This window comes from Homarus americanus, unplaced genomic scaffold (assembly GCF_018991925.1).
Source record: "Homarus americanus isolate GMGI-L3 unplaced genomic scaffold, GMGI_Hamer_2.0 scaffold41366, whole genome shotgun sequence".
In the NCBI taxonomy this organism is placed as follows: Eukaryota; Metazoa; Arthropoda; class Malacostraca; order Decapoda; family Nephropidae; genus Homarus; species Homarus americanus.
In genome coordinates, this window is record NW_024723541.1 from 3,190,251 (window position 1) to 3,214,023 (window position 23,773).

General features: G+C 42.4%; 2 protein-coding genes across 2 annotated transcripts; one reads left to right on the forward strand and one right to left on the reverse strand.

Annotated features, from left to right (window-relative positions):
• The first annotated feature begins 368 nt into the window (after nucleotides 1–368).
• Nucleotides 369–9,366, forward strand: LOC121863661 (glutamate-gated chloride channel alpha-like). The gene is made up of 10 exons (XM_042362413.1): nucleotides 369–466; nucleotides 1,520–1,590; nucleotides 2,211–2,371; nucleotides 3,307–3,387; nucleotides 3,931–4,013; nucleotides 4,774–4,920; nucleotides 5,249–5,447; nucleotides 5,759–5,863; nucleotides 7,293–7,338; nucleotides 8,255–9,366. The coding sequence occupies exons 2-10, from the start codon at nucleotides 1,588–1,590 to the stop codon at nucleotides 8,432–8,434; spliced, it is 1,005 nt and encodes a 334-aa protein (XP_042218347.1). The 5' UTR covers nucleotides 369–466; nucleotides 1,520–1,587; the 3' UTR covers nucleotides 8,435–9,366.
• LOC121863633 lies at nucleotides 9,166–22,822 on the reverse strand. The gene is made up of 2 exons (XM_042362387.1): nucleotides 22,425–22,822; nucleotides 9,166–9,271 (listed from the first exon to the last, which is right to left on the reverse strand). The coding sequence occupies exons 1-2, from the start codon at nucleotides 22,820–22,822 to the stop codon at nucleotides 9,166–9,168; spliced, it is 504 nt and encodes a 167-aa protein (XP_042218321.1).
• Between the last annotated feature and the right edge of the window lie 951 nt (nucleotides 22,823–23,773).

Sequence of the window (23,773 nt, forward strand, 5' to 3'; positions counted from 1 at the left end):
TGTATTCACTCCCAGTAAATACTACTTCTTGCACTGTCACTATGTTGAAATGCACTGTAGTTTGAGCTTTTCCCCATCTAGTTATTATATATCTTATTTGTGTCACTTATGTTACTTGTATATTATTTGTAATTCGTAACCCATTCCCCAAATATGTAACTGTATATTTTCAGCCTTCTGGCTGCCAAGCTCTTTCAATAAACCGTAAATTATTATTATTATTATTATTATTACGCACACAATCACACACACACACACACACACACACACACACACACACACACACACACACACACACAATTATGTGTATTTGTCACGCACTTCACATATAAATAACCAAATCCATGTGAATCTATACGCAGCGGGCGTCTCTTGGTGTGCGTGGGCGTGGCCGGGCGTGTGGGCGTGTTGGGTCTTGAGCTCCGCCCCCCTACCTATGACCACCACCTCCCACCACGGGGGCCAGGTGAGTTACCTTGTTGTTTAGGAGGATGTGGTCACTCCCTGGTGTCTTGTTATGAGTGATCATATTTATAAAGAAAGACAGACTGACAGACAGACACAAACGGAGATACAGACAAGCAGATAAACACAGATAGACAGACCGACAAACTGAAACAGACAGACAGACAGACAGACACAGACATGTGCTTAAAGAGTTCATATGATCATTCCTCTTTTTTTCCTTGTGTTGATGTTCGTCTGGCTCCACTCTCTGTTTACCTTAGTGTCTGACCCAATTTGTTTACCCATGAGTTTTTGTTACGTTGAGTGAAGAATGGAGGGAAGGAGAGGACAAGAAGAGAGAAGAAGGGAGAAGGAGAGAAAATGAGAAAGGGGTAAATGAGGGAAGAAGGGAGAAAGAGAAGAAATTAAAAGAGAAGGGTAAATGAGAATAGAAGGGAGAAGGAGAGAAAATTAGAGAAGGGTAAATAAGAGAAGAAGAAATAAGAGAAATAAGAGAGGGAGAGATAGGGCATAAGTGACAGATATCCGAGAAAGGACGATGAGAGAGGGGAGTAACTAGGGAATAGAGAGAGAGGGGTGTGAAATGTACCGTTGTGTTACAGTGCCATGTTAATATCGATCAGTAAATACAGTAATTAAGCTGTAGACTGTTATACTCTTTAAATTAGTCAGTGCATTCGTTTCTTTACTTGCTTTTTGCTTCCCTCTGCACTTGCTGTACTTGTATTGTGAAGAACCTGCGTGACTGATTCAATAGCAGTTAGTTTAAGCCTCAATCTGTATTGGAACTGTCTTTTGGGGTCGATTTTCTGAGTAGATTCCTTACATGTAATTAAAAAAGTGAAGTTGTTCTCATGTGATATATATATATATATATATATATATATATATATATATATATATATATATATATATATATATATATATATATATATATATATATATATATATATATATATAATTTATTTATTTATTTATTTATTTATTTATTATTATTATTATTTATTTATTTATTTATTTTATTTTTTTTTTTTTTTTGTCTGTGGTACAGACGGCGGTCCGGTCATCGTGGCTGTGTCTTTGAGGATAAATTCCTTCGCTGAGGTAGACGAAGTTAACATGGTGAGTCGGATATTTACGTGTTCCACCACACACTAAACCCCTCCACTCTCACCTGGCATGTGTTGACGTGTTCCACCACCCATTCCACCGCTTCACCCTCACCTAGCAGGTACTGGCATGTGCCACCACCCATTCCACCCCTTCACCCTCACCTAGCAGGTACTGGCATGTTCCACCACCCATTCCACCCCTTCACCCTCACCTAGCAGGTACTGACATGTTCCACCACCCATTCCACCCCTTCACCCTCACCTTGCAGGTACTGATATATTGACCACCCACTACACTCCACTATTCTCACCCGACAGGTGTTGACGTGTTCCACTATCCACTACACCCCACCACCCTCGCCTGGCAGGTGCTGATGCATTTCACCATCCTCTACACCCCTCCATTCTCATCCAGTAGGTGCTAACGTGTTCCACCACCCACTCCACTCCACAATTCTCACCCAGCAGGTGTTGACGAAACTCAATAAACAGGCCAGGTAGTAGCCTTCACGTGCTACTACATTTCTATCACCCCTATTCAAACAGCGGTGAGCAGAAATTTATAACTGGCTATGTTCAGCCACTTACTGTACAGTACATAAAGACCCAATACTAATATAAACTCCCCAGCGTGTGGTGTTCGACGTGTACCTCCGCATGGAGTGGCTGGACCCCCGCCTGTTGATGCCTTCTGACCTCTTCAACAACACCAAGCCCTACCTGACACTCTCGGGTGACATCGCCCATGACCTCCACCTCTGGCAACCTGACCCATTCCTTGAAGAATCCATGTAAGTTCCAATTAAACTAGCGCCCGTGCGGAGCAAATCTGAATCTATAAATGAATTTTGACCGCGTTTGGTTCAAGCAGCAAGCAGGGCAGGAGGAATTACCCCGTCCACCATGTCCTCGGGTATGTATGCACTTTACAGTTCGTGGGTTCAGTCATCAAGTGAAGGATCAAGTTGTCTTGCTTGTAGGAATGAAAGTACCATACTACAGGGATTAATACTGTATCAAAGTTAACCACTGTGATAGAGTTAGTGATTGAGTGGTAGCTAAGTTTCAACATGTGGTAGGTTCAACTCAACTGCATCTTCGTTAACATAGTCATAAGCTTCCCTAGATACATATAATTATCAAGGATTATATTTCCTCTTTTAATTTTATTTTTTATTTTTCTTACCGTTTTATTTCTGTTATCCAGCGAGGTGTACCGCTTCAGTAATAGTGATAACTAATAATAGCAGTAATAATAATAATAATAATAATAATAATAATAATAATAATAATAATAATAATAATAATAATAATAATAATAATAATAATAATAATAATAATAATAATAATAATAATAATAATAATAATAATAATAATAATAATAATAATAATAATAATAATAATATTAGTAACAATATTATAAAAAATTTAATTAACAATAGTAAATATAATGATAGTAACAATAATGACAATAATAACAATAATAATAATGAAAACCAAATATATTTTATCCAATAAAAACCTTATTGAAATTAATTTACTGGGAATGATTTCATTCAAAACTATGCTAATAAAGATTTTCTATCAACAATCTTTAATCAGTGTTTTTTATTAAACTGTCTACATGTTATTTCAACTCAATTTCTTGAATAACAAGTTCCATTGATTTCCAATAACAACCATTCTTTATTAAGTGTGCTTAGGTATTCACTGTTAACACCTGCAGACGTGTGAGCACCGTTGGCTTCTTCAGACCTTACCACGGAGCTCGACTCTTCCGGGACGGCAGACTCCTCCTCTCTCAGATGTTAGTACTCAAGACATAATAGTGATATCTCCGTTAGTCGGAAAAAGTGGTGCAGAGCACCAAAGCCAAGCAAAAATCCTTCCTCCTGGAATTTTCCGGGTACCCGGAATTTTCTCTCAAAAGTTCCATAAATTGCACATTACATCATATCTAGATCCCAGAAAGAAATTTCCCAACTCCGGAAATTTTCCGGATACCGGAATTTTTGGGTAAGAAGACTTATGTATTATTTCATCTCTCATAGCCAGAAAAAAATCCTCTTTCCCCAGAGTTTTCCGGGTACCAGGAATATTTTCTCAGAATTTTCCAGAAAATGTGCCCCTCGGAAAATTGCTTCCAAAGCTAGAAGTTTCCAGAAAATTTCGACTTTGGGAACAATTCTCCAAGAAAATTTCAATTCTGGCTGTCGGAAAGTTCAGTTCTGGTTAAGAGGGATTCAGACTAACAGAGATGTTAGGTATATGTTCTTGTTATTTGTCAGTATTTGTCCACATTGTTCTTCACTATATATTCTTGTTGCCTGTTATTATTGTTGTTCATCAGGTTTCTCATCACCATGAAGTGTTCCATGTACCACAACAAGTTCCCCTTCGATGAACAGTCATGCCAGTTCCTCATCTCTAGCTGTGAGTGTTCTCCACTTACGTATATATGTGTACTTTAGGATGGTACCTCTGGTTAGGATAGATTATGTGGCACCCTTTGTTAGGTTAGGTTATGCGGCACCTCTCTGTAGCCTCAGATAATACAGTAAAATAGATAATAAATATATCACTCGGTAACAATTAGGTTAATTTTCCTTATTCATATTTGAGTATCATCTTCTCCTACCATCACTTGTCGCAATATTTATCATCAGGTATTCATTCTTGTATTTATCTCTTCATTTATCTATTATGTCCCTTGTTTGGTTCCACATATTCTCTTCCTTCTCTAAACCTATTCTCCTCTTCCTAATTATTCATTTTGCTGCTTACTTGGACCCCAGACTTATCCTATACACTGTAGTATATGAGTCAATACGTTAATTTTTTTATAAGTGCATAACAAGTTCCTTTAATGTTGGAAAGCTGTAATTCAAAACTAAAGTTAGCATTGCCAGGATTTATAGGTTAGAATTCTAATTTGAAGATCAAATATCGTCTTCATAGTTGCCGCCTTCAATTTCTCATGATTTTCTAACTACCAAATTCAATATATTGTTTTATCTCTTGCATTTTTTTAGATGTCATTTCTGCTGTCCTTGTTTTGCTAATATATTAATTGCCTTCTTTACTGAAATCTTATCTGCTCAAATCCGCTGCTCTAATCCGTCATGAATCACTGGCTGTTCTGGTGAGGGTACAACTCTCATGGTACAACACCTGTAGTATAACGCCCATGCAGATTTTCACAGTGGGCAGGACATGGTGTTCACGTGGAAGGGCCAAGGCATCACAGCCAATCCGCTCATCCCGGACATGCTCCCAAACTTTCACTTCACCTTCAAGCAGTACAACATCACCGTGTGCAGGTGTAACACTTGTCTTAATGGTAGGTGCGTGTGTGTGTGTGTGTGTAGATCTTGAATTAGTAATGCTGATTACTCACAATCTGCAAGAACAATTAAATGAAAGTCTTCTTTAAAAAACTTTATGAAGACCTTTTTATCATATTGTCTTGATTTTCAACATGTATTCGTATAATTAAATGCATTTCGATTTTTTTCAAGATAATAACTATTAATGCTCATTGTTCTTATATTAGATGTTGAAGAAGCTAATTATTATGGGTCCTAATATTTAGTAAATACTAAGGGATCACTGTATGTAATAATTTTCAGGACACATTTCTGTAATTCCCTACTTCTGTGTCGCATCAGTGGAGCGAGCGTGCTTGAAGGCTCAGATGAAACTGGAGCGGCGCTACTTGAACTACCTGATGGGCAGTTACTTGCCTGCAACATTGTTCGTAGGCGTGTCGTGGGCGTCGTTCTTTTGGCCAGCCCAGGCCATCCCCGCCCGCACCGTCCTCTGCATCACCTCCCTCCTGTCTATCATCTCCCTCTATGCCAACGTCCAGTGAGTCACATACACGAGAGGGGTCCACAATTCCGGTCACATAAAGAGGTGACCAGAGGAGAGTTGAGGTAGAAATATACAGTGGTGGAGTGTCTGAGAGACAGGGTCAAGGTAGAAAGAGACTGTGGTGGAGAGATGGGAGTTAAGTAGATATGGACATCACTGCCAGATCATTATACTTCTAAGTCATTGTATCTTGTCGTAAGGTCACAACAATTGAATATGCCATGCCATATACTCATAACTGATACTAGAGCATTGTGTCGTATCGTAAGTTCACACCACTAAAGTGTTTGTGTGTTGTCCTGCAGGCAGATCATCCCTCCCACTAATTACGTCAGAGCCATCGACATCTGGTTCATTTTCTGCATCTGTGCTGTCGCCTCCTCGCTCTTCGAGTACGCCATCATCCTCATGTAAGTCTTCCTGATCGTTTCCTCCAGTGCACCATGGAGCTATAAAGATAGATACATATAATTAACACAAATAGAGAATAATAATTGTGAGCTAAAACCAAAGAAAAATATATAGTAAAATTAAAGTAAATATATCACTCATACGTAAAATAAAGTACACCATCTCCTCTTATCTTGCTGACAACACTTTACCTTTGTTCTTTACTTCATATTAACTTTCGCTGAACCAGGATGTTGACGAAGACTGTGGAAGGTATATCATACTTATTGACACTGACTAGGTGAGGGAAATTCATTGACCAAGAAAAGAGAGCTGGCCCGGCGACTGTGAGGCCAGGATATTCGCTCTCCACTCGTCTCGGCGTCTGGTGGCCTCTGTTGGCAAGTTGGTCTCTGACTCTAGTTTGCCGCTAGTCTCCATTCACTAACACATCCACTACGAGATATTTGAAATATCTCACTTGGCGACTGGTTGCTGCTGTTGCCGTAACATGACGTGTCGCAGAGGTCGGACAGAAAACCGGAGTGAACACAGCAGCCAATCGTGAAGCACTCTGTTTTTTCCTGAAAGTACAGCTGTTGCAGCTGCCTTTGACCGCACAAAGTGTCTTGCCAATACCGGCTCTAACAAGGTCACACCGGGTTATATCGTCCCTCGAACAATTCGACAACTTAGAACACAAATTCGTCACAAACAGAGAGGCTCCGGAAGCAGCAATTCCCCTGGACTCCCCACCCACTTGTTACGATGCCCTCCGTAAACTTCCTGACTTTTCGTATGTGTACTGGAAAGGGTCGCGGAAGAGGAACGTGATTGCTGCTCGACTCATCATCGGGTACGAGTTTGCTCGGGAGATTAGTATCCCCACCTCCCCCGAGCAACGTGCTTGTTTATTATGCAAGAGAACAGACAGCCGCACATTACATCCTGAGTTGTTCCCACACGCAACACTTCCGTGACGCATGCTGGACCACCACTCCGAGACCTATTGACGGAAGCACGATGCTTATCACCTGCATGCTGGACAAATATTTAATTAATAATATTGATTTTATTTTGAAGGGATATACTCCTTTCTTTAGGCGTAAGTAAGATCTTTTGTATTATTTAATTTATTTGTTCCTGAAACTCCTGCCAGATGCTTCTGGTAACATTGTGCAGGGGTATCTGGTGACAGTACGAGGATCCTGTTTCTTATAATATGGAATAAACTGTTGACATTGAAATTCAATTTGACCAAGAAAAGTGAGCAGAAATTTTATTGTTCAGTCTGGCTTAGTATGCGTGCTAAAATAACTTAGATGTTGATACGCAGAAATACATAAGAAATACAAACGATAGAGACATCTTTAAGTTTACTGGGTAATACAGTTTAATCTATAAGTCAACTAGGCATTGGACATTGAATATTACTTTCGTTTTCTTCAGGATACGAGAGAAGCGGACAACCGACTCCACGACCGTAGTCAAGGTAGTGAGTATTCATTAGTCTGGTATTTATCTGTCAAATGTCGTCACCGTTCATTGTACGAGTTGCGACACTAGTCGATCGCATTACACTTGTTATCATGTCAAATTTCTGACACAACACAACGATATATCGTGGCTGGGGTCGACTCCACCTATCTTTACCTAGATTATGTTGGGTTAAGGTTAGGTCAGTCAATCAACTATCAACACCGATCAGCGTGAACTGACATAAAAACATAATATATTAATGACTATAGTAAACTACAGTAATACCATAATCAAGTAATACTAAAATCAGATGACCTTGACCTTTTGCCTCCAATTAAAATTACCAAGGACTTGTCATATTGTCTATATATGCTGTACCACAGTATAAACGCTTGTAGGTCTTTACATTCTTGAGTAATGCTGCGGATGCACTTAGTTATTACGAGACTATTATAGATGGTATTGAACACCCGGCTTGGGTGTGTAGTAGCTGTTCGTGAAAGACTGATTCTTGTATGTGGGATTTTGATTTGGTTAGGGTTCTTATCACTATTTGATCCATTAATTAAAAAATTTGCTTTTGAAAAAAGATCACAAAAATAATCTCCCTTTTGTGGAGCCACATTTTTTATTAGTTTTTATTAATGTCAAAATATTTTTCCTTCTTCCTTCTTTGTTTTGTCTGGTGCCAATCCTCTGAGTACGATGATATAACTCTCTGAGTACAATATCATCATACTCAAGATAATAAGTCAGTGTATTCAAGGGGTTAAGTCATTGTATTCGAGGGAATAATACCCTGTACTCGAGCGTTAGTCATTATACTTAAGAAATTGAAATATCATAATCAATAGACCAATACAGTAAACTCACGGAGATTAGCATCCTACTGAAGAGGTTATAAACAGCATCTTGGATCTTCTCCACCACAGGTACCATCAATCGACAACACCATCTCCAGCACAGGTCCAGCATCCGGAAGGCCGACAGGCGTCGCCACGAACCTGAGATGGAAGCGCCTCGAAATATTAGTGGAAAGAACAACTAAAATCGTGTACGCCGTCATCTTCGTCGTATTCACAATCGTCTACTTCAGCCTCCTCATTAAATAAAACACAGACTAGTGAGAGTAGTGGAAACCAAGGCAGTAGCTGAGACACTTCATCCTGTTCTCACATCAGAGCTTGAGAATTTAGTCAGAAATATTAGTACAAATTTTAACGGGAAAATTTATCCGGGAAAATTCTCTCCATTCTGGGTCTGTGAACGAGTTTTCGAGGTTGAGAATCAGGTTTATTTTCTGAGAAAATTCCGAAAAATCTCTTAAACAATTTGTTTCCAGGTCTTAGAGCAAATTCTAAGGTTAAATATCATGCACAATGTCTGAAGATAAAAGAACTCGGAACTTTTGCCAGTAACCAGAAAAATTATAGGGATGTGGGATTTTTCAGGGTTTGAGAGTTTTCGTGTTATATGGAAATTTCTCGTCCCCGGAAGAGCTCTGCACCAATTATTCAGGCTCACGGGGATATCACCTGTATATTGCACTTTGTAGAGGGTGATTCTCTTAAGAACTTAAAATGTAATACAGTAATGTATATCATCATACGAGCCCTGTTGTTTACCATACTCAGGATAAGCAATGTTAGACAAAACAGTAAATAAAAAAATAATTCTCTCCTACAGGAAGCATTGTTCTGCACACCTGCAACTCTTAACTGCATTGAGATACTTTAGCAGTGACACCTTCCAAATTAGTATGGCAGACTGCTTGAAGATTTCTGTCTCATCAGTTTGCAACTATTTTGACCCTTACGGCAAATATTACATCCCCTTTCCAGAATTAGGCAACATACAAAACCTTGTACAGGTAGATGAATTTCACACCATTGTAGGGATGTCTGGTGTATTTGGCTGCATTGATGGGTCTCATATCCCTATTAGATGCTCTGGAGGGAACACAATTGAACTACGTCGATGTAGAAAGGGGTGTAATTGATACATAACTTTGATTTGTATTCTATAGTTTGTTTGAAAGTTGATCAAGTGTAAGGGTAAATGGAAGCATTATTGGTTTGGTAAAAAAATTTGTTTTAGATAATAGATTTTATTAGCAAGGTTATTTTCCAATAAGTTATTTGGCTTTAAATAACACATTTTATTCCTCCAAACATTATCACGGTACAACTAGAAACATTATTTCAATAATTATAATAAAATTCAAAAGGGATTACACTGGCATAGCTAAAGAAAAATATTTACAGTACAGTACAGTACAGTATATGTAAAATTATATCATTCAAACAGTATTGTATTTTGCTTGAAATAATAAATGTACACATTTTTAAAGGCTTCAAAGGACTATACTGAAATACAGGGTGTCCATAAATGATTACCCTGATTAAAGCATGAGAGCATGCTGTTTTCGGGGTAATCATTTATGGACACCCTGTAGTTTGCAAGTGTCAGAGAAATCTTTGCCTGGATGAGCAAAAGGTCCCCAGTGATTGGAAAATAGTTTATGCGAGTCCTATGTGCAAGAAGGGCGATCGTCACCCCCACGAATAACTATAGACCAGTGAGCCTGACCAGCATAGTATGTAAAGTACTTGAGGGGATTATAAGCGATGCTATGATAGAACATCTACCAATCAACCTTGTAAAGGATTGCCAACACGGTTTTATGCCAGGGCGCTCCCTACTTAACACAGTTACTCAAGGTACGGGATATTGGAGCCAAATTCTGGAACAGGGCGGAAATATCGACAATATTTACCTAGATTTTGCCAAGGCTTTCGTCAGTGTACCCCATGAAAGGTTGAAAATTAAACTGGAAGGGTACGGGATTCGGGGAAATGTCCTAGCATGAATCAGACACTTTCTACATGACCGCAACAGTGTGTGGTGATTAATGGCACGAAATCATCATGCGTACCCGTCATAAGCGGGGTACTACAGAGCAGCGTATTGGGCCCACTGTTGTTTGCTTGCTTCATAAATGACATGCCTGACGCTGAACATTCCTCCATACAAGTGTTTGCGGATGATGCCAAGTTATTTCTGGAAATTAAGAACCAAGCAAACTGTGAAGAGCTGCAGAATTATTTCTGTGAGCTTCATAAATGGTCGAAGAAATGGCTACTAAAATTCAATGTCACGAAGTGTAAGAGCATGCACCTGGAACGTACCAACGGTAAGAAGGAGTATCATATGTCCCAACTGGACGAAGAAACTGCATTAATTGAGACCGAAAGTGAAAAAGACCTCGGTGTGTATGTTGACTCCTGATCAGAGGCGGCCCAGATTGGGTGCTCTGCGACGGTTTCCTGTAGCGGAACGTCGGCCGCGACCCCAATAGTGTTTCTTGCACCAGTGGCTATTCTTCCTTTATTCTTCCTTCTATTTCGCTCTGGCCTGGGGACCTGCATCCTAGAGGTTTATTCGTCCTTAGGTCCTCCCTGTAAATGTTCACCTCCCTCCCAGGAGTTTGTGAACACGAAAGGGAGAAGGAGCAGAAACCATCTCTCCGCCGAGCCTTCCTGGGAAGCCGTGATCGTGCGGGTCCACCCGGGAAGGGAGTCGCATATCCTGCATCCCTTCCCCCAAGTAGGTACACTAGGGCTCACGCCTATAAGTGAGCAGATTAGATACACTAGGAAGTAGGTTTCTGACGGGGCTCTGGGAGAGATACACGGGAACCACCTTTCGACCATTCGACCGACAAAGGCGGTGGAGGTGTTGTAATTCCTGTGGTAGGTTAACTCACCCAGACTGGTAGGCTACCTATCGTATTTCAAAGGGTGGCTTGTCCACCTTGCCCTCTACAATGAGGGCACATAGGGTAAGGATACGCCCCTTGATGGGGATGTAACCGAACCACGGAAGAGCTCACTAGCCGCACTGCTCGGCGCAAAACTACTAATAAAGATCACGAGCCTTTTTACTACCAAGGATTCATTCATCGCCCTCTGCCTGACAGAAGAAGACGTTGACTCCCTACTATCGAACGACAGCATAAAGGAATTGAAGAAGCAGCGATTCGAAGTAGTAATCCCACCACAACTAAGAGCCAGGAAGACTGTAGTAGTTAAAAGACTGGACAAGACCCAAATGTACCCAAATGTAGCCGCAATGAAGTCAAATAATGGTCCTACATGAATAAATCAGACTGCCAATCACTTCTCGACTGGTATTTGGTGTCACAAAGTCACAAAATTTGGTAAACTTAATTTAATCTGACTAGCAGGGCTCATATCAGCGCTGCCGGCCCTAGGAGGGCCCATAGGGGCGTTGCAGCCCCTGGCAGGGTTATTAGGGGCACTCCCTGGTACACTCTGGAACTCCCATGTGTACACTGGCACCCCTTGTTTGGCACACCCCTGTATACTCTGGCACTCTCTTTTATACTCTGGCACTCCCTGGTACACTCTGGCACTCCCTGGTACACTCTTGCACTCCCTGGTACACTCTGGCACTGGTACACTCTTGCACTCCCTGGTACATTCTGGCACTCACTGGTACACACTGGCACTCCCAGGTGTACACTGGCACTCCCAGGTGTACACTGGCACTTCCTGGTACACTCTGGCACTCTTGTATACTCTGGCACTCCCTGGTACACTCTGACACTCCCAGTGTACACTGGCACTCCCAGGTGTACACTGGCACTCCCAGGTGTACACTGGTACTCCCTGGTACACTGTGCCACTCCCTGGTACACTCTGGCACTCCCTGGTACACTCTGGCACTCCCTAGTACAGACTGGCACTCCCATGTGTACACTGGCACTCCCTGGTACACTCTTGCACTCCCTGGTACACACTGGCACTCCCTGGTACACTCTGGCATTCCCAGGTGCACACTGGCACTCCCAGGTGTACACTGGCACTCCTGGTGCACTCTGGCACTCCCAGGTGAACACCACCCCAGGTGTACACTGGCACTCCCAGGTGTACACTGGTACTCCCTGGTACACTCTGCCACCCCTGGTACACTCTGGCACTCCTGGCACACTCTGGCACCTCTGGTACACTCTGGCACTACCTCCGGCACTCCACACCTGGCACTCCCTGGTACACACTGGCACTCCCATGTACACTGGCACTTCCTGGTACACTCTGCCACCCCTGGTACACTCTGGTACTCTCTGGCACACTCTGGCACTCCCTGGTACAATCTGGCACTCCCTGGCACACTCTGGCACTCCCAGGTGTATACTCCCAGGTGTACACTGGCACTCCCAGGTGTACACTGGCACTCCCTGGTACACTCTGGCACACTCTGGCACACTCTGGCACTCCTGGTACAGTCTGGCACTCCCTGGTACACTCCGGCACTCCCTGGTACAATCTGGCACTCCCTGGTACACACTGGCACTCCCATGTGTACTGGCACTTCCTGGTACAATCTGGCACCCCTGGTACACACTGGCGCTCTAGGTGTGCACTGGCACTAGCTTGTAATCCTCTGGCACTCACTGGTACACTCTGGCACTCCCTAGTACACTCTGGCACTCACTGGTACACTCTGGCACTCCCTGGTACAATCTGGCACTCCCTGGTACACTCTGGCACTCCCTGGTACGCTCTGGCACTCCCTGGTACGCTCTGGCACTCCCTGGTACGCTATGGCACTCCCTGGTACACTCTGGCACTCCGTGGTACACATTGGCACTCCCTAGTACACTCTGGAGTGGCTTAACAGTTGACCTCCGTCATGTAAGGCGGCGCTGGTTGACCTAGACCACGAGGCATACACTGGGGAATTCGCGGGGTCGGCTACTCAGCGACAAACAGTCTACATGCTCATCTTATTGTTACTACGATAACGTCCTTAATCTCATTCAAAGTCATTTAATTCCCGCCTTTAATCTCATTCATAGTCATTTAATTCCCGCTTTTAATCCCATTCAAAGTCATTTAATTCCCGCTTTTAATCTCATTCATAGTCATTTAATTCCCGCCTTTAATCTCATTCATAGTCATTTAATTCCCGCTTTTAATCCCATTCAAAGTCATTTAATTCCCGCCTTTAATCTCATTCATAGTCATTTAATTCCCGCTTTTAATCCCATTCAAAGTAATTTTATTAAGTTTGCCTTTTATAATGTCATTCTTGACTGTGTATTTATATACGTTTTCTTTGGTATTACAATAAGAGAAAACCCAACATTTATAGGGGTAGCTTATTTACTTTTATTATTATTGTAATGTATAGGAATTATTTTCCTTTATCCTCTTCGCCACTGACCGGCCTGTTAGCCGCTTGGGAGGCCTGTCACCTCTCTGTTAAGCACTGTTGGCATGTACTGGTTTTGTTGCGTACTGTTGGCATATACTGGCTCTCTGTTACGTACTGTTGGCACTGTGGGCATGTGCTGGCTCTCTGTTACGCACTCTTGGCAACTTAGTAAACAGTTTAAGGCAATTAAGGATTTAACCCTTGACGCCCAGGCTTAGGCATGAAACAGTGCTGTAGAAAAGGTGAGGTACTTCCCCGCCTGCAGTACTGTCACCCCATCTGGAGTACTGTCACCCCGCCTGGAATATTGTCACCCCGCCTGGAGTGCTGTCACCCCGTCTGGTCTCCGAGATATGCTAGGGACTGTCAGTTGATTGAAAATGTCCAAAGGAGGGCCACTAGACTGTAGCCTGCTCTTCGGCACCCCAGCTACCCTGAGAGATTAGAGCGCCTGCATCTATCTATCTGTCTATTACTATTCAGCGGTAACCACCCAGTAAGGAAATTATCATTATTGTAGTCGGGAAAGTACTTCGTCTATATTTTTTCACGTAAAGTTTTCTGAGTTAAGGGTTTAATTAATTTGAAAAGTTTTATATTATTCTTAAATAAAAACAAATTTTTTAGCAATATTAAAGTATTTTTTGTGATATAATTGAGTAAATCAGTAATGTTGGCCGCCCTGATTCGTCAACCCATGGCTTTTTCCCACGCTGAAGAATTTTGAGTACTGTACAGTACAGTGTTCTTATTTCTATTTCTAACTTTTCCTTATTGTTACTTTTTAACTTACGATATAATTTAATTGACCCCCAAAAAATTTTAAAATCTGTATGTACGTTTAAGTTTGGATTTATTTTTTAATCTTCCTGACGGACTATATAAAGAGGTGATCAGAGTTGCCAACTTAGCGACTTTGTAGCTAGATCTAGAGCTTTTTGTTTTTTTCTAGCGACATTTTGGAGCGATTTGCGACTTGTCGCGACTCTAGAGATATCCACAGAAATCTAGCGACTTTCTGGATACTTTTGGACTGTCCATGAAAACTCAGTTTTCCTAATTTCGAGCCATAATATATAGCAACGGGGTTACAGGGACAATAAATAATAAGAAAAGTTTAATACATTTGAACGGGTCGTGGTACAGAAGGAGGGACACGTCTATTTCCTGATCACTTGATGTCAGCCCGTCCATGCATCTAACACCCTAAAATTGTGGTCAGAAGTGGCAAATTACAGAGATGCGACAGGTGAAAACCCTTACCATGATCTGGCTGAAATTGCACTCGCTGCCTTATCTCTTCCGCATTCAAACGCAGATGTAGAGCGCACATTTAGTAATATGAACTTTGTGAAATCAAAATTGCGCAACAAAATGAAACTATCGACATTAAAGGCAATTCTTACAATAAAGTATGGGTTAAAAAGACAGAACACCTGTTGTGCAAGTTATGAACTTCCTAGTGATATTTTAAGAAAGATAGGGACTGTGGAGGCACACAGTTACAAGAGAACCTGAACCAAGCACTTCACATGCTTCCAGCTCTACAGTTGTTCACACTGCCGACGACTACGAAGAGGACTGGGATGCAATTACTATTGAATAATAGGTATGTGTGCACATTAAACTTTAAAAAAAATAATATTTTTATTTTTACATAATGCATTTTATTTATACTCCGTCCATTATAGTCGGCATTATGAAAATATTATTTGCATCAAATTACTGAAGGAGGGGAATAATAGCTAGCTACTTTTCATGGAAGATTTAGCTACATTTAGCTACTTTTAGGTACCAGCCTAGCGACATTTGAACATCCGAGTTGGCAACCCTGGAGGTGATTCACCACCGGCTCGCAGTATTCATCGAGACACAGAGGGAGGAGGTGCTGCCGGTCGTCTTTCTCACCTGACCGGTGCTGTTTTTTTAAAATCAATAGTAAGTTTTATTTGCAGTTTATTTAAAGTGGTTAAATCTATACTTGTGCAAAGGTCAATATATTAAGGTTGTTTATTTGTCGATTTTGGACCAAGTGGTTTCAAAAGGAAATAATTTAAATGGACCTTTAAAAAAATACAGAAGATACACAAGGCAGTTAATTTATTACGAACAAGTATAGGTTAATGGCCGTTCACGCTAGTAAACACGTTGACTAGTTACTCCGAGAATACTATTTTGGCTTATCCTTTTATTGAAATGAATGAAATATGGTTTAGTTTTGGTCACCGTACGTAAGACTTTGTGAATACTTTAGTAACGTTCATCATTCTTTAGTAACTTTCCACATACTTTAATAACGTTCATCATAGTGTATGTTTTGGTCTTACATGTTACAGGATTGATTTAACTTATGTATTGAAAGTATGTTACAAGTATTTTTTACAAGATTTTTCCTTTCTTTACAGATGACGGATCCAGTTGGTTGTTACTGTTGTGTTAAGGGCCAGTTTGCTGCCTCAGTGGTCGTCAGTACAGCAGCTCATTTATTGAGGTAAGAAAGTTTGTTCTATAGTGAAATGAAGAGTTTGCCATCTTAACTGTGGTCTAGGGTCGGTCGATCGCATCCGGACACAAGTACTGGTTGTTACACTGTTGGCATGTCATAGATGTTACACTGTTGACATGTACTGGCTACGTACTGGTTCTGTTACATACTATTGGCAAGTACATTACTGTAGCCACGAAAGAGCTCACACTCGGTGCCCAGAGTTTTCTGGACTTGTGGCATAAATATAAACTTGTATTGTCACACCTTGCTTGCCTATAAGCTGGACAATGGCATAAACCAATTGGCTTTCCTTTACACAATATGCCGATTTTTATTTTCTATTTTTTTTTTGGGGGGGGGGTTTAAATCTCGCCAAAATATACACAGGATAAACTAATTCCTAAACTACTAGGGCATATTGGCTGAAACTGTAATTTTACCCTTGTCTTAATTTGTCCAGTACATTGTTCCCAGTACAGTTATTACAGGTAACTACACTTGTATTCTATATAAACTTTATACCTAGTGAAGGTGGATTACCTCCGTCATAATGGTGGAAGTTAAAGTTTTTTAATTGATATTTATTAAACTTTACAAGGGACTTTGTATACCTGTAGTTGTAAAAAAATGCAATTTAATGTTCTGGGTTGATGGCCTGTTGATGTTTGTAGACATTCGTTGGATTGGTCCGACTCATAATTGCAAATGTTAGTTTCTTAAAATTGTAACTTAGTTTTGTTTGAGTTACTCTTGTTTTTTAAAGTTGTGGCCTTCTTTCAAGAAATTGGGGAAAGTGTTAATGCTACTATGCCTTTCTCTTAGCAACAGCTCTAAATATAATAAACATCTTTCACTAACAGATAGCGTGCATAATGTTCATCAATAATCTAGTACTGTACAGTTATATAAAACATTGTAGGGGGCAGTTAACCAGTATAATCAGGGGGATGACTACATAATACTGTACACTGTATCCAAGCTTAATTGTCGAAAAATCAGTGGTATTGCATAAGAGCTACGGTAAAATTAAGGTTGTGTTGAGTTTTCTCCACTTTTCATATTTGGTGCTTAAGTTCTGCTGTGTAATGCTTCATTTATGCAGTAAACTAGTTCACAGGTGTCCCTCAATTTACTAAAAAAAAATTGTTCCTGGAAATGCATTCATTAAGTGAAAGTAATTTATATATTACTTTATTATTACAGTATTTTGGGGGTTAAGTTCCTGAGGGAAAATCTTTACATTCATGTTCAGATAAAAGTGGCCTCAAAATGGGATTTGTTTGCTTTTGTATAGTGTAGACATTTGAAACTATTGTTTATCAGGCATATGTACTGAATATTGGGGGATACTTGCATTGATGTAGCATGTACTGTACTGTATATAGGCAGTGTACTGTAGGTAGACTATTTAATTTTTTATTAGTACAGAAGTTGTAATAATTATTCATTCCAGGATGATGACTTGAAGATGGAGGATGCAAGAAATGATAGTTTTCTTCTGGGGAACTCTTCCTGCACTGCACCAAAAAGCGTCAGGTTGGGTACAGTACACGACTTCTCTCATTGTGGTTTTTTCACTTAACTCTTGATAAAGTACAGTAATTGTAACCCATGGACTGCCTTGTCGTTTGTCTCGTTCCAAGTGTAAATTCAATGAAGTATTCTACAATACTAGGGATTCACTAATTGATATCGGCTACAGATATCAATATTTTGTGTTATCAATATCGGGAAACAAATTTTTAGCTGATGCAGTTTTGCTGTCTGTTTTGGGTTAAGAAATTACTAGGTAACATTTTTAATACCGGCAAAATACAGTAATTACGGAAACCAGTTAGTTTGTTCACTTCTGGGAATGTCACTCTGCCACTGATCATTGTCTTAAGGTTCTGATTGGATAACATGGCAGTATCCTCTGTGCAGATCTGTCTACAGCACTTAATTATACGGTGATGAATCTATTATCATGCCAGACAAAGTAGCTTTTATTTCATCTGAGGAGAAAAATAATCTGGTAAAGACTGTCGCCGACGACAAAGTTTTATATACTGTAGCATCGTAAAAGTACATAAGATATTTTATTTGCCGATATTATTCCAAATTAGAACTAAGAACGACTCTGTACAGTATCATAACTCATAATGAACGAGATGGGTTGTTGAGACTGGAGAGCAGTTCTCAACAAAATTAGTCAAAATGATAAAGAACTCCCTTAGAATATTATATTTTATTAGAGAATGAGTAAATGATTAAATGTTCCAAAATAGGTCTTGAACATTAGAAAAAAAAGTCGGTGTTGCTTAGCAATATGCGGATTTTCCATCAGTCTCTATACAACAAGTAAACCTTAAGCTGGTGCAGACAACTCAAGCCAACAAACAATGGCTGTCATGAGGAGACTTTAATATCAATAATAAATGAATATCAATTTAGTAGCACTTGCTAGTTAATTTGTTCTGAGCTTGGTGAGGTTTATCACGGTTGCCTCGCTGAAGCTCCCCTGCCTCGACCTTTATTGCTTTCATTTTCACATCCATAGTAATTTCTTTCCTGGGCACTTTGGCTGGTTTTCCAACACCAGACCAGATAGGGTTGGTTAGATTATAATTAGTTAGAACATTAGTCTGTACTTTTTATTATACTCTACCGTACAGTGTGTGTATATATATATATATATATATATATATATATATATATATATATATATATATATATATATATATATATATATATATATATATTAACGCTCATAGGAGCGTTATTGGGTTGCTGTTGCTCAGGATGATAAGTACATAGCCCATCTTAAATATAACGTGTTATAACTATTGATACAGGAGACAATTGGTATAATATGATCAAATTGCAGTACACAAATATATTTATTAAAGTTATTTAGAGTTTCTTAGCAGATTCTAATACTTCACGATCACTCACGTTTTAGGGTCTAGTGGTCTGAACCAACGTGTTGTCTGGCCTGTAGAAATCAGTAGACTACCCTCGAGGGCAATCTCAGCCCGGAGGCGACGGCCATTCGTTTTCGTATTGAAACACCTCAGCAGATTGGTCAGCAAATTCGTTGCCAACACTATATCCCTTATCTCATCCCCTCTCTCTCTCTCGCCTAGTTTATCTTATTATGGTTATCCCTCTCTTTCTCTTCTAGCTTATCTTACTGTGGCGGTAACACTCCCCCTATCGGGCTTCGCACGAAATCACGGCATATTATTAGATTCACTCTCCCACCCCTTCCAACAGGCAGAGTTTCGTCACTGGGCGTATTAACACTGAGTCCTTTGTCTCCACTTTAACACTTCGCACCAGGCCATCTTTGCTCGGTAGAGCTTCCAGTACTCTCCCTAGCATCCACTGACTCCTGGAAAGGGGTTGTCCAGAGATGATCACGATATCCCCAGCGTGGAGATTACGGCGAGTTTTGAAGAACCTTTGTCGCTGACGTAATGTTGGGAGATATTCTTTTACCCACCTTTTCCAAAATTGGTCCGCAATGAATTGGGCATGCTTCCATCTTCGTCGGTACCCTTCTGTCATGGACCGATCGCCTCCGGTGGACAGTGTCTCCGGGTTCATCCGTAGTATGTGGAGCGGCGTTAGTGCTTCTAGATCCTTTGGGTCGTCAGACACTGGGGTGATGGGCCTTCCGTTGATGATCTCTTCTACGGCACAGAACACAGTGCTGAGGCGTTCATCGTCTAGTGTCTGGGTGCCCACCACTCCCTGGAGGACCTTCCTTACAGTGCGGATTTGTCGCTCCCACACTCCTCCCATGTGAGAGGCTGTCGGGGGGTTGAACTGCCATTCTATCTGTTTCTGTAGAAGGGCATTCCCGACCTTGTCACTGTTGTTCCAGCCGTTCACCGCCTCTCGTAACTCTCGGTTAGCTCCAATCATGTTGGTTCCCCTGTCAGACCGAACACGCTTGGGAGGTCCCCTGCGGCAGGTGAATCTTGTTAGGGCATTGAGGAACGAGTCGGTGTCTAGTGAGGTGAGGACTTCTAGGTGTATGGCTCTGGTGGTCAGGCAGGTGAATAAGCATCCCCATCTCTTCGCCCGGGCTCGTCCTTGTTTAACCAAAAAAGGGCCGAAGCAATCAATTCCAGTGTAGGTGAACGGCCGGCCTCCTGGGCGCACTCGATCTTCTGGCAGGTCGGCTTGGCGTTGATGGGTAGGCCTCCAGTTGCTTCTTCGACAAGTCACACACGTCCGTATTGTGCGGTCGAGTAATTTTCGGCACTTAGGTATCCAGTACGTCTCACGTATTATGGCAAGAGTGTGTTCTCGTCCTGAGTGTCCAGCTCTAGTTGAGTGTACCTCTCTCACGATGAGCCCCGTGATCCTGTTGTCCCTTGGTAATAGTATGGGATTCTCCTGGTCTGGGTGGAGAGCGGCGTGCTTCAGTCGGCCACCTACTCTGATCAGACCGTCTGTGTCTAGATGAGGTTCCAGCTGCCTTATGTCGCTACCTCTCACGGGTTGTCCCTGTAGTAACATTCCTAGTTCTCGAGGGAATCCTTTCCTTTGCATAAATCTTAAGACAGCTAATTTCGCCTCTTCCAATTCGCTGACCTGGAGCCGATTTTTTCGGTGATGTTTGTTCTTTCGCTTCCCAAGCCGCCATTCTATAAACCTTCTAATCCACGCTACGCTCTTCAGAAGTCGATGCCACGATGAGTACCTGGCCCATAGCTTATCGAGGATACCCTCCCCCTGGTCAACGTTCGCCGTCAGCACCGTGGTTTCCTTCTTCACCTCTGGGTCTCCGTCTGTGAGGTCTGGAATCCTCAATGGACTCTTTGGCCAACTGTCTTCTTCCAAAAAGAGGAAAGCAGGTCCCCGAATCCACCTGCCCTCCTCGTTGAGCTCTGCTCCATGTAATCCACGACTAGCGTCGTCGGCCGGGTTCAGTGCCGACGTCACGTGGCGCCATTGTTCTACATTGGAGTCCTCGTGTATCGTTGCCACTCGATTGGCCACGAAGGACTGGAAGCGTCTTTCGGTGTTTCGTATGTATTGAAGAACTGCCGTACTGTCTGTCCAGAACACTGATCTGTCTATATGTGATTCAAGCTCTTGCCGTAGTTGTTTGTCTGCCTTGGCAGCCAGTACTGCCTCGCAGAGCTCAAGTCGAGGTATGGTCTGCTGTTTCAGAGGGGCTAGCTTGGCTTTACCACACACGAAGGAGATATGGTGAGTTCCATCTTCACACGTGGTTCTCTGATACGATACAGCTCCATACGCTCGTTGGGAGGCGTCGCAGAAGTTATGTAGTTGCACGGTAGTCACTGGATTCATATCCTCTGGTCGGTAGCACCGTGGAACGTGAACTCGTGATAGGTGAGGTAGTTCATCCAGCCATCTTTGCCATGCGACCCTGTTTTGTTCAGTGATTTGTTCATCCCACCCAACACCTCGTCTACACTCATCTTGGAATATGATTTTGGCTCTTATGACACTCGGAGCGATGAGTCCCAGTGGGTCATATATGGAGCTGACCATACTCAGAAGGCCTCTTTTCGTCTCCGGTTTCTTAGGGATCTGGACCCGGACCCGGACCCGGACCCGGACCATTAGTTCGTCCTTTTCCAGGTCCCACAAGATTCCCAACGCTCGTTCAGTGGGGAGCCTGTCATCTTTCAAAATTACTTCCTTTACTCCCACAGCTTTCTCTGTCTGTGGAATTGCCTTGAGGACCTTCTTGTGATTACAGACCCACTTCGTAAGTCTGGATCCGCCCCTTTTCATCAGCTGTCTCAGCCGATGGGTAATTATCGTTGCCTTTCTCGGCGAATGTACTGAGAGAAGCAAATCGTCGACGTAGAAGTTACGATTCGCTTTCTTGATGTCGTCATGAAGACTTTCCCCGTAGTCTTGGAATGTCCGTTGTAGCGCATACCCGGCGCATGAAGGACTCCACACTCCTCCAAAGAGATGTACTGTCATTCGGTAAGTGGTGGGGGCCCCTGACAGCTGGTCGTCCGTCCACCATAAGAATCGTAAGACATTTCGATGTTCGGGTACTACTCGCACTTGGTGGGAACATTGCCTCGATATCAGCCATGAGTGCCACCTTTCCTTGTCTGAATCTGATGAGGACTCCCATCAATTTGTTGTCAAGGTCTGGCCCTTGCATCACCTGGCTGTTCAACGACATCGACTCGTATTCGGCTGCACAATCAAACACTATTCTCACCTTTTCTGGCTTGTTGGGATTCAACACAGGGTGGTGTGGGAGATACCAGGTCTTCCCGGGTACAACACTGAGTTCTTGACGTGGGACTCGCTCAGCATGTCCCTCGTCGATTAGACGTCTCATCTCTTCTTTATACTTCTGAGCTAACGTTCTTATTGATTCATACGTGTCAATCTGACGTAGTTCTCCCAAGACCTTCAAGTTCCTCACGCAATTCCCCAGTTCGTCTGAGAACTGTTGGAGGCCCTTTGCGTCACTTAGTCTCACAGTTGGACCTCGCAGGGCCTTCTTTATTAGCTGGCAAACGTAAGTGTGCTTACTGCCGTGACGTTTCTCCAATATGTCCAAAGCTTCCTTGTACCCGGCTTTGGGATCTAGAATTTGCAGACATCCCCGCAAAGCGTCCTTAGCGGGCCCAGCGTAGGCAGCGAGAAGTGTGTCTAATTTCAAGGTATCAGGTATCTGCGCCATCCCAACGTGTCGCTGAAAGACTCGCTTGAACTCCCAGTATTCACTATAAGTTCCTCCGCTGAACTTCGGCGTTGGCCTTTGGGAGAACCTCATATTCTCTAGCAGTTCTCTCACCCAAACCTCGGACCTTGGTGGGTCGTCCCTTTTGTTTTTCATCAAAAGTAGTGGTTTCGGCGAACTAGCTTGATGCTCGGAAGTACTCCCGCGCTCCCCCTGGTGAGATGTTCCCGGCTCCTCGGTTAAGGTGAGCGCCGGGAGTCCCCTTGGAGTATATAACGTTTCTTCGTTAGTTTCAATTACAGAGGAAAGTTTAGTCTGGTGGTGATAACACCTTTCCGCGATCTTCTGTGCTGCCCTTGCCTTGTAGTTGATTCATACCTTCGGTGACGTTTTGCATCATCGCTGTCATGTGAGCGAACATTTGCTGCATTTGTTGGTATTGCTCACATAATTGTCCTTCGATTCCTTTGACAGGTGGTTCCTTTCTCTTCTCGGGAGACAGGTTTACGGTAGACGGGTTTATCTCACGCTGCCTTGGCGAGGTGGGTGAGACATCGGTCTCTATGTCCACAGTATCTCCTTGTTCTACGCCGGACACGCTCCCCACTTCTGACTTATTCTCTTTCCCGTCCATGACTGCCCGAACAGCAAGCGTAATCTGTCTTGCTCGATAAGTGTATGCAGTAACGCTTAGTATCAGGTGTCCACGATCGCAGATATCACACAATTGGAGTTGATGTCACACAGACGCGTGCCATGCGCACGAGTGATGTCACACACGAGCGAAGTCCCTCTAAACACGTGACGAGCAATACGCACCAGTGATGTCACACAAACACGACCACAGTGATGTCACACGGTCCCTCAAACACGTGACGTGCAATACGCACGTGATGTCACACAAACACGACCACAGTGATGTCACACGGTCCCTCAAGCACGTGACGTGCAATACGCACGAGTGATGTCACACAAACACGACCACAGTGATGTCACACGGTCCCTCAAACACGTGACGTGCAATACGCACGTGATGTCACACAA

Excerpts from the sequence above, each read along its gene's own strand:
- LOC121863661 (XM_042362413.1), top strand. Across the intron at positions 2,372-3,306 it reads CCATTCCTTGAAGAATCCAT|ACGTGTGAGCACCGTTGGCT; the intron begins GTAAGTTCCAAT and ends TAACACCTGCAG. Across the intron at positions 4,014-4,773 it reads CCAGTTCCTCATCTCTAGCT|ATTTTCACAGTGGGCAGGAC; the intron begins GTGAGTGTTCTC and ends ACGCCCATGCAG.
- LOC121863633 (XM_042362387.1), bottom strand. The coding sequence starts at position 22,822 with ATGAGGTTCTCCCAAAGGCCAACGCCGAAGTTCAGCGGAGGAACTTAT. Across the intron at positions 9,272-22,424 it reads GAACTACGTCAGATTGACAC|AGCATCTAATAGGGATATGA; the intron begins GTATGAATCAAT and ends TGTTCCCTCCAG.